This window comes from Sus scrofa, chromosome 7 (assembly GCF_054392235.1).
Source record: "Sus scrofa isolate SSC_HxYL_T2T_F1_AM1 chromosome 7, Sscrofa_HxYL_maternal_Yorkshire_Landrace_v2.0, whole genome shotgun sequence".
Lineage (NCBI taxonomy): Eukaryota > Metazoa > Chordata > Mammalia > Artiodactyla > Suidae > Sus > Sus scrofa.
Window position 1 is genome coordinate 21,796,642 of NC_139389.1, and position 11,887 is coordinate 21,808,528.

The following is an 11,887-nucleotide window of genomic DNA, read 5'->3' on the forward strand; positions in this document are numbered from 1 at the left end:
AGCTGTACATAAAACAGTGACGTCTACAAAAGATACAGTCCAAGTTTCCATAAAAACCAGCATTTTAAAAAAACTAAAGTTAAAATAGTCAAGACTACATATTCACTGTTGTTCAAGATTTCATTTGTTTTCCTCTTGTATATTTATATTTCTCTTACTCTTCAATTCACTTTCCATATCCTCTTACAGTTTTTAAACTTCTCCCATATTTTGTTTTTTCCAACTAAAATTTTCTGTGAATCTACCACATATACTGGACTCTTTTCTAGGCTATGGTGCCTTTATATTTCTCTTCTTTAGGTATTATTATTTACTGTTAAATTTGCCTCATGGTGTCCGTGTGTGTGTATGAGAGAGAAAGAGAGAGTTCTAAGATAAGACCAATGATTTTTTTTGGTCTTTTTTTGTCTTTTTAGGTAGGCCAGATGATTTTAATACAAAACAGAATGATTGATGTGAGGTCGGTATTTATCTGTACACAAAGAATATTTGCTCTATCACATTAAATAATTTTAAAATACTTGTGAAATGAAAGAAAAGGAAAAATCAATTAATGCTTTTGAGTTTTTACTCAAAGAAGTAACAATGATGACTCCTTAGGTTCAGTTCTCCAGGAACATGAAGTTTAGATACAATGAATTTTAAATAATTTCTAACAGAAGTTTTCCAATCAATAGAAAGGATTACAGGCTCCCATACCATTGCTTTACACACTGAAATGTATTGTTCCCATATGAATAAAATTGTTAATAGCAAAATTTATTATCTATGCATATTTAAAAAAATTTTTTTCTCTACACAAAACAAAAATAGGAGAGCCAGTCTGAAATAATACAATCCCCAAGGGAAAAAAAAAAAAAAAGAGATAGGGGCAGTGCATATTTGCAACATATTCACAATAATCAGATTTCATTTTTGGAGAAAGTTGAGTTACCTTTGCAGTTCATACAATAATAAAGACAGTATCTCTAACAGTTAAGAACTCATATTTAGAGTCACTTTGAATTCTTTTTTTCGCCCCACTGGTAATTTTTTTTTAATTGTTATTTCTCCAACACAATTTTTTTTCCACTGTAAATCATGAGGACCCAGTTACATGTACACATATTTTTTTCTCCCATTGTCATGCTCCGTTTGTAAGTATCTCGACATAATTCTCAGTGCTACACAGCAGGATCTCATTATTAATCCATTCCAAAAGCAGTAGTTTGCATCTATTAACCCCACTCCCTCCCCCTCCCTCCAGGCAACCACAAGTCTATTCTCCAAGTCCATGAATTCTACCTCTGCAGTTTATTAGGTACATCACTCTGATAAAATTACCACACCTCTTTAACCCTCAGTTTCCTTTTCTATTCAACAGAAATCATAATGATGCAAAACTCACAGAATTGTTGTGACACAATGCATAGAACATGCTTAGGCCAGTGCCTGAAACATGGAAGATACTCACATACAGTAGCTATTTATTACCCTCTGTCTTGCCTACAAGGAAGTAACTGTGAAAATATCTCAAACTTCCAACCATACATACTCTAGTTACCCACTCTAAGAAAAAAGAGGTAGATTAAACATGCAAGAAAAAAGTGTGAGTCCTCTTAATTTCAACACGTAGACAACAATGGAAAGAGCTAATGACAGCACCTTCTCTGGATTCATTCTCCTGGGCTTCTCCAGTCGGCCTCAGCTGGAAACCGCTCTGTCTGTGCTCATCCTGATCATCTACTTTTTGAGCTTCTTAGGCAATGGCACCATTATACTTCTGTCACTTGTGGATTCTCACCTCCACACCCCTATGTATTTCTTCCTCTCCAATCTCTCTTTTATGGATCTGTGTTTGACTACTTGCACTGTCCCCCAGACAGTGGCCAACTTTAAGGGAAAGGACAAGAGCATCACCTATGGTGGTTGTGTGACCCAGCTCTTCCTTGCCTTGGGACTTGGGGGTGTAGAATGTGTCCTCCTGTCTGTCATGGCCTATGACCGCTATGCAGCTGTGTGCCGCCCACTCCACTACATGCTGATCATGCATCCTCAGCTTTGCTCGCAGCTGGTGGCAACTGCTTGGCTCACGGGGTTTGGCAATTCTATAGTACAGACAGCACTGACCATGACTCTTCCTCTCTGTGGCAAAAACCAAGTGGACCATTTCTTCTGTGAAGTTCCAGCGATGCTGAAACTGGCCTGCACCAACACCTCCATCAATGAGGCTGAGCTCTTTGCTGTCAGTGTCCTCTTCTTGGTGGTGCCCCTGTCACTTATCTTAGTGTCCTATGGCCATATTACCCATGCAGTCCTGAAGATAAAGTCAGCCCAGGGGAGGCGCAAGGCTTTTGGAACTTGTGGTTCTCACTCAATGGTAGTGATTGTTTTCTTCGGGACACTCATCTCCATGTACCTCCAGCCTCCCTCCAGTTACTCTCAGGATGTAAATAAAAGCATTGCGCTCTTCTATACTCTGGTGACTCCCCTGATGAATCCCCTGATTTACACTTTGAGAAACAATGAAGTCAAAGGGGCACTAAGAAGACTAGTGAGGAGAACACCAGACTTGAGACAGAGTTAGTGCAGGGTTTGCAGAGTGAAACTCTAGTGCACTGGGAGACTTCTGAGTGACTAAAAAGTAGTTGTAACTTAATCCAACACATCCTTATAAACACTAAATGTGTACAAGGCACTGTTCTATGTACTTAAGATGTATTAGTGAAACAGACACCCTATCCCCTTGAAGCTATACTTTCTAGTGCAATGAATATACCTTAAATATGATAAGCTAAAATTAAAATACAGTATATCTATATTGGAATATTCTACAATTATGAGAATTTTAAAAGTGTAGTACATACAACAATGTGATTCTTACAAATATGTTTTTGAGTGAAAAAGTGAGACATAGTTAATGATTCCATTTATTAAAATTCAAAACCAGGAAAGGTGAGTGTGCAGTATTGGAAGTCAGAACTGTTGTTTCCCTGGGGAGTTATTTTTCTCCATTGGGAGGAGAAAATGGGGAAGGAAATTATGGGGTTCTGTCATGTTCTAATTCCTAAATGAGTGCTAGTTATATAATGTATACAATTTGTGAAAAATCTCAAAACTTACACTTGAAGTACTTACACTTACTGTATGTTTGTTGTCCTTTCAATATTTACTTTTTAAAGTTTTAAATGAGACAGAAATTAATAGAATACTATGACACTAAGTAATCACATTAAATACTTTTGTTCCTTTCACACAAAATTTGGATTTATAATCTAAATATTCTAAGTTCCTTTCTTCTACACTACAGCCACAGCAATGCTGTACCCGAGCTACATCTGCAACCTACACTACAGCTCATGGCAAAGCTGGATTCATAAACCACTGAGTGAGGCCAGGGATTGAACCCATATCCTCATGGATCCTAATCGGGTTCATTACCACTGTGCCTCAATAGGAACTCCTCAATTAATAGTTTTAAAGTGTTTTTATACTAGTCATATTTAACCAGCTAGAATGAACACTATTTACTTTCCTTTGGAAACCTCAATCAAAGATCATTTGTACAGTGAGTGTCTGGTCTCTTCTTCATTCCATGAAGACGGTTAGTGGCCAGTTCCTGAGGCTAAAATTATAGTGATAATTTTCAAGTGATTTTTTTGAGGAAAATTTAGTCATGAGTTGCCAAGACCAGCTCAGCAGGATGGGGCTGAAGAACAGTTGCTGTGGAACTTAAGGAAAAAAGTTAGCATAAAACAAGACACAGAGACATTTATCTTAAGTAAAGGTGGGAATGGGAAGGGGGAGCTCAAGGTCTCAGGGACCAAGAGCACTGCCTCAAGAAACCACACTGCTTTTATTGTGCTCTTTAGATGCGATCAAGTGAGGAGTGGCTATGGGTGGATGATATAGGGTTTGTTTACTATTATATAAGTTCTTTTACTATTTTAAAAGCCACTTAGCTGGTAAAAGGTTAAGCTCTTACTCTGACCTCTAGGCACATAACAGTTCTTAAGCTTAAATCATTTATGCCTTTAGGTCTTTGTTCTTAAGCTTAAGTCATTTACCATCACCATGACTGTTTCTCAAGCAGGAAGACGGGACAAAGTAAGGAAGGACAAGGTGGAGTTTTCAGCAAAGAAGCTAAGAAAATATTATAAAAACATGTCTTGCAAAAATGAGTACTATATTGTCAATGAACTAACTATATTTTGACTGAAAAAGATGCTTACTTGATGAATTTGTGTGTTTTTGAGTATATCTGTGTGTATTTGTATGTATGCAGTGTATAAAAATCCAAAATTTAGTAAAAAACAAAAAAATATTTTCATATAGGACATCAAGATTTGTAAATATTTGATATTACATTTGTAATATAGCAGATATTGAAGGCAATTTATAAAACAATGTAAGAAAAAGGATAAGTGGTAAAGTCAATGGGAAGTTTGTGTAAGTAATTTCCTCTTAGATATTTTGCCTCTAAAATTGGAAAGTTTGAAGGTTTGTTCATTTATCATTCTGCTAATGAAACAACAAAGGAGCAAGGCTTTTTCTTTAAGTGAAAATTTATTAGTAAAATATTAACATTCACACAGTTCTTGTCTACTTGTATGAATATTTTTGAGTGATTTCTGATTATATTCTGAGTATAGTACAGAAGATATGATTATTTCAATAACAATTCCTTGGATTTTTTTCATGACAGCTAGCTGCATTGCTAACCATATCTTTTTTAGTACAAAAAGGTTCCATCTATAATTATCTAGATGGTTACCTTTTTACTTTTCAGAAAATAAATATTGCTTCCATTCACTATTTCAATTTATCATTTCGTTCAAGGTGCCCTTTTGCAACATCCACTTCCAGATAAGGTGTAGCAGATGACAGCTGACCAGTAATAACCACTGCAATACAAGTAGCCCTTAGTCACAGTTTCCAAACTGCAGATTCAACCAAGCAGGGATCTATTTAGTCTGCCATTTTCTCTAAGAGATTTCATGATCCACAGATTTCGGTACTCTGAGGATCCTAGAACCAATATTCTGCATATTCTCTGTATAGGGCAACTGTACTTGAAAAAGTTAAATTTTTAGTAATCATTTCTTACTCATTAGATACCTTTGGAAGTGATGAGGATGATGTAGGCAAGGATTACAGAGAGGACAGGACCCTTCTGCACAGAGACAATAGCCTCAGCATTCCCCCCACCTCCCAGTGGAGAATTTAACAACCCTGATGTGAACTTGGACTTGGACTAAAGAAAGGGCCTTAGCCAGGAGAAAAAGATACAGCACAATAGTTATGTAAGGCTGAAGTGACACACTAAGAACTTAAGAGACCTCAAAGACATGGCCAGATGTTTCCAGTGAGTATTTCCATATTCAGTGAACTGAGAAGCCAGAGAGCTAAACCAAAAGCTTCAAAAACAGAATAAAACATTTTTTAGGTCCATTGTGCTTAGGAAACAAAAAAACCACCAGGGAAAGGTGTCCTGTCTCTACCACCTAGTTTTCTTCATCAAGGCACTTGCCAAATTTTGAGGCTGCATAGAAGATAAGGCTAAATAGCTAAGGTGAATATCTTTAAAGGACAGAATGTATTCTTCCAAGACTTCCAGGACTGATAAAATAAGACTTCCCAGGAGTTCCCAATGTGGCACATTGGGTTAAGAATCTGACTGCAGTGGCCCCTGAAGAAGCATGGGTTCCATCCCCAGCATGGCACAATGGATTAAAGGATCAGGCATTGCCACAGCTGTAGTAAATGGCTTTATCAGGATTAATATAGTTTCCTTTAAGAGTAAAATTTATTTTTCCCATAGTTTCCCCACCTACTTCTGTGAAAAAGCTCTAATGCATTCAACCCATGTACTTTGTAATGGAGTCATGATCAAAAGGCAAGAATAGGAAGTTCTCTGATGGCACAGTGGGTTAAGGATCCAGCATTGTCACTGTACTGTGGGTTTGATCCCTGGCTTGAGAACTTCCACATGCTGCAGGAATGGCCAAAAAAAAAAAAAATCAAGAATATATTATATCCTTCTAGCATTTGTTAGAAAATGTCAGTATTTCTTAACAGTGTTTCAGTAGTTTATGGTCTTATTTTGGCTGTGCCTTTATGTTATTTACTCACATATCTTTTTGCAAGTAGAAATGGAACAATGTTCCTGGATGGGGGGCAAATAGGAAAAACCAGTCTACTTTTTAAAAAATAATAAATTTAGGCAAATGTTCTAGGAACACTGAATCAGCACCTCTTGAAACTGGGATGAATCCATGAACTTAGATTTTGAACATACACTTTTGAAAAAGAATTGAAGTAAAGAAATTCCCTTCAGAGTTTCCAGGGATATTTTGGATGAAACATGGAGGACACATACATCCAAAGAGCTTTGACATTCAAAGTCCTTTCATTAAATTGTCCTCCTCACCACATTATCTGGAGGCAGAGTCCTTCCAAAGCACCCTCCTCATTGCTCCCTTCACTTCCTTGTTGCGCAGCGTATATATGAAGGGATTGATCATGGGGGTAATGATGGTGTAGAAGAGAGATATGAACTTGCCCTGATCCTGGGAGTAGTTGTTGCTGGGCTGAAGATATGCATAGATGGCTGTGCCATAGAACAAGGAGACCACTGTCAGGTGGGATCCACAGGTCCCAAATGCTTTTCTCTGTCCTACAGTGGACCTTATTCTCAAGACTGCCCTCACAATCTGACTGTAGGAGAACATGATTAATGCAACAGGTACAAGAAGAATGATGACACTGACAAAGAAGAGCTCAGACTCATTCATAGAGGTGTCAACACAGGCAAGCTTGAGCAAAGGAGGGACCTCACAAAAGAAGTGGTCTAATTCATTTCTCCCACAGAATGGTAAAAGGAAGGTGAGCACTGTCTCCAATAAGGAGTTGGCAAAACCAATGATCCATGAAGCACAAGCCATCAGGGCACAGAGACGGGGGTGCATGATTACTGTGTAGTGAAGGGGCTTGCAAACAGCTGCATAGCGGTCAAGTGCCATAACTCCTAGGAGAATACATTCTGTACATCCCAACCCCAAAGAGATGTACAGCTGAACTACACAACCACCAAAGGAGATAAATTTGTCTGATCCACTGAGATTAACCAGAAGCTGAGGAACAATGCTGGTAGTATAACACAGGTCCACAAAGCTTAGGTTGGAGAGGAAAAAGTACATAGGGGTGTGAAGTTGTGGGTCCACATGGGACAATACAATAATGGTTGAGTTTCCCAGCAAAGTGAAAATGTAGAAGATCAAAAGAGCCACAAAGAGGACCTGCTCCAGTTGAGGCCTGTCAGAGAAACCCAGGAGGATAAACCCAGTGAAAGAACTTTCATTTTTCTGTTCCATCCTGTGTTAGCACATGGTTCCTGTCAAGATAAAGGATTTAACAATTTTTAAAGCATGCCTTTATGTTAAAAGACATGTTAAAAGATAGGACAATGGAAAAGTATAGGCAAATATTTGAAAAAAGGTTGTACTCATTGGGATTGACATATCTTATACCAATTTAGTTCTACATTATCACAAAAATATTGATATTTTATATAATAAAAATCAATAAGGGACCTAGTGTTTGCATCAATCATATATATAAGAGGTCTGTTTCAGATTGAGTTTTATAGGACTTAAGCTTCTCTAAGAATATATGTACTATTTAGAGAAACTTGGGTAAGGAGAAAACAGGAAGAACAATCAGAAAGAATAAGAGAAAGAGTCAGACAAGGGGGGAAAGGTTATCTTAATTATGTATCTCATAATTTTATATAATTGGATTTGCGCCTACTTCTCATGCCATAGAATACAAGATAATTTCAAAAAATGCATTCAGTAATAGGATTTTATGCCCTAGAATGTACTTATACAAAGGATTAAGTTACATTCAAAATATCGCTAAGAGTGCGGCACAGAAACACTTTAGCAGAATTGCCTCTCTACTCTGCTTATGTTTATGAACACCTCCTTGGTCTTTTTGTATGGCAGTAAAGCAATTAAATACTCAGGCAGAGCCTGAAAATACTACCATTCCATTAGACTGCTTAACTGTTGCCCTCAAGATATCAAAAGTACCAATTTAACAAGGACTCCAAAAATTCATTGGCTGTCCCATAATTTAGTTGCAAGGAAAGCAAACAACCAAAAATATCATTCAGTTTAAAATATAAAAGCAAGCACAACAGAAATTTAGTACGTCATATATATGGATTAAGTAAACTAACATCACTTTACACTCAATCACTCAAACTAGTTCACAAATCTTGCAAAAATAATTTTTACTTAGTAAACTTTTTTTCACATTTAAAGCTTGTAAAATAAAGCATCCAAAGGTCTGGACCTGAACTGATATGCTACTTACAGTTAATAACATTAATACAACTGGTATTATTGAGTATTTGATATGTTCTAAAACATTTACATGCATAATCTCAACTATGGCCTGGGAACTTCCACACGCCACAGCTGCAGACAAAAAAAGAAAGAGAATGATTTTAGGTTGAAAAATAAAATATCAGGCAAAGGAGACACCAACTAAAACAGGAAAAAAAAAGTAACTGTCTGTGTATGTTACAGTTGCTTCCAATCCACATAGAGGGCACCCCGAGATATAATTAAATTACTAATGTCATATTTTGTCTTTTTAAAACTTTTTTTCTTTTATAATCCAGGAAATTATTATCCTTTAGTAAAAATGGATATGGGAAATCTCTAGATGCAAGGTGCATTATCACACTGATTCTCAGAAATATATTCTGCTGATCTGGATCACCTTGTTCCCTCCCTACTTTCCTCCTCTACTCAGCATCCATCTCTCCTAAAGCTGTTTGCACCACCACAAAAGGTAACGTTCCAAGAGAAGGAATATTCTTTGGCTAAAGTTAATAAGAAATTCTCATTTCTTTCCTATCACATGTAAAGAATTGTATAATCATCATCTATGTTAAGATAAGCATCCACGCTACCAATTTAACAAGGACTCCAAATATTCATTGGCTGTCCCATAATTTAGTTGCAAGGAAAGCAAACAACCAAAAATATCATTCAGTTTGAAATATAAAAGCAAGCATAACAGAAATTTAGTACATCATATATATTATGTACTATAGTAATATTGATTTCTATTAGACTAACTACTGAAATAATAATGACTGGAAATATTGGATACTTTCATCCTAGCTATAGGAACAAAAAATGGTGTCCTTGGCAACAATCATGATATGACATGATATATGAAAATCTTGTTATAAAAATTATATATAAACTATTACTTGGATACAAAAAAGAAATAATTTTAAAAAGAAATATATATACATAGAGACAGCAAATTTAACTAGGAAAATAAAAATAAACACATCCAACAAAACAATATGACATTCTGTGTAACAATTATTAAAAATTTAAGGAGTTCCTGTTCTGGCTAAGTGGTCACGAACACAATTAGTATCCATGAGGATGTGGGCTCAATCCCTGGCCTCCATCAGTGGGTTAAGGACCTTGCTTGCTGTAAGCTGTGGTGTAGGTCACAGACTTGGCTTGGATCTGGCAGTGTTGTGGCTGTAGTAAAGGCCTGCAACTACAGCTCTGATTTGACCCCTAGCCTGGGAACTTCCACATGCCACAGGTACTGCCACAAAAAGACAAAAAAAAAAAAAAGGAAAAAATTTAATATAATGGATAATGACATCTTATAAGAACACAATTTTGACGTATTAGTCAAGGGAATAGTCATCAAGTGAAAGAGGTTAAAGGCTTAGCGCTGACACATATCTGGTGGTAGAAGTACTATCTTCCAATTATAATAATACATAACTAAAATTTTAGTGGAAGAATAAGTATTTCAATAAAATTAAACACTCAGTATGCAAACCACATATTTTAAAGATAAGATTTCAAGATAATGTCAGTTTTGAAGATATTTCCCAGCAGCCCCACTCTTGGGCATATATCCAGACAAAACCTCCCTTAAAAAAGACACATGCACCCGCATGTTCACTGCAACACTATTCACAATAGCCAAGACCTGGAAACAACTCAAATGTCCACCAGCAGACGACTAGATTAGAAAGATATATCATACACCACATTAACAAAAAAAAAGTCAAAAATCATATGATCATCTCAATAGATGCAGAAAAAGCATTTGACAAAGTTCAACATCCATTCATGATCAAGACCCTCGCCGAAGTGGGTATAGAGGGAACATTCCTGAATATCATCAAAGCCATTTATGATAAACCCACAGCAAATATAATACTCAATGGGGAAAAACTGAAAGCCTTCTCCCTCAAATCTGGAACAAGACAGGGATGCCCACTCTCACCACTGCTCTTCAACATCGTTTTGGAAGTCCTAGCCACAGCAATTAGACAAACAAAAGAAATAAAAGGCATCCATATAGGAAGAGAAGAGATAAAACTGTCACTGTATGCAGATGACATGATACTATACCTAGAAAACCCTAAGGACTCAACCCCAAAACTCCTTGAACTGATTAATAAATTCAGCAAAGTAGCAGGATATAAGATTAACATTCAGAAGTCAGTCGCATTTCTGTATACCAGCAATGAAACATTAGAAAAGGAATACAAAAATACGATACCTTTTAAAATTGTACCTCACAAAATCAAATACCTCGGAATACACCTGACCAAGGAGGTAAAGGACCTATATGCCGAGAACTATAAAACTTTAATCAAAGAAATCAAAGAAGATGTAAAGAAATGGAAAGATATTCCATGTTCCTGGATTGGGAAAATCAATATTGTGAAAATGGCCATACTACCCAAAGCAATCTACAGATTCAATGCAATCCCTATCAAATTACCCAGGACATTTTTCACAGAACTAGAACAAACAATCCAAACATTTATATGGAAGCACAAAAGACCCAGAATTGCCAAAGCAATCCTGAGAAACAAAAACCAAGCAGGAGGCATAACTCTCCCAGACTTCAAGAAATACTACAAAGCCACAGTCATCAAAACAGTGTGGTACTGGTACCAAAACAGACAGACAGACCAATGGAACAGAATAGAGAATCCGGAAATAAACCCTGACACCTATGGTCAATTAATCTTTGACAAGGGAGGCAAGAACATAAAATGGGAAAAAGAAAGTCTATTCAGCAAGCATTGCTGGGAAACCTGGACAGCTGCATGCAAAGCAATGAAACTAGAACACACCCTCACACCATGCACAAAAATAAACTCCAAATGGCTGAAAGACTTAAATATACGACAGGACACCATCAAACTCCTAGAAGAAAACAAAGGCAAAACACTCTCTGACATCAACATCATGAATATTTTCTCAGGTCAGTCTCCCAAAGCAATAGAAATAAGAGCAAAAATAAACCAATAGGACTTAATCAAACTGAAAAGCTTTTGCACAGCAAGGGAAACTAAAAAGAAGACACAAAGACAACTTACAGAATGGGAGAAAACAGTTTCAAATGATGCAACTGACAAGGGCTTAATCTCTAGAATATATAAACAACTTATACAACCCAACAGCAAAAAAGCCAATCAACCAATGGAAAAAAATGGGCAAAAGACCTGAATAGACTGGTCTCCAAGGAAGATATACAGATGGCCAACAAACACATGAAAAAATGCTCATCATCGTTGATTAGAAGAGAAATGCAAATCAAAACTACCATGAGATACCACCTCACACCAGTCAGAATGGCCATCATTAATAAATCCACAGATAACAAGTGCTGGAGGGGCTGTGGAGAAAAGGGAACCCTCCTGCACTGTTGGTGGGAATGTAAACTGGTTCAGCCACTATGGAGAACAATTTGGAGATACCTTAGAAATCTATACATAGAACTTCCATATGACCCCGCAATCCCACTCTTGGGCATCTATCTGGACAAAACTCTACTT

The 11,887-nt window shown here is 36.8% G+C and overlaps 2 protein-coding genes across 2 annotated transcripts; one reads left to right on the plus strand and one right to left on the minus strand.

Moving 5' to 3' along the window:
• Positions 1-225: 225 nt before the first annotated feature.
• LOC100157348 (olfactory receptor 2B8-like) lies at positions 226-4,792 on the plus strand. The gene has a single exon (XM_084967733.1). It carries the CDS (start codon positions 1,622-1,624, stop codon positions 2,564-2,566), a length of 945 nt encoding a protein of 314 aa, XP_084823859.1. The 5' UTR covers positions 226-1,621; the 3' UTR covers positions 2,567-4,792.
• Positions 4,793-6,413: 1,621 nt separating this feature from the next.
• Positions 6,414-7,373, minus strand: LOC100156953 (olfactory receptor 2B8-like). The gene has a single exon (XM_003482136.3). The coding sequence runs from the start codon at positions 7,350-7,352 to the stop codon at positions 6,414-6,416; it is 939 nt and encodes a 312-aa protein (XP_003482184.2). The 5' UTR covers positions 7,353-7,373.
• Between the last annotated feature and the right edge of the window lie 4,514 nt (positions 7,374-11,887).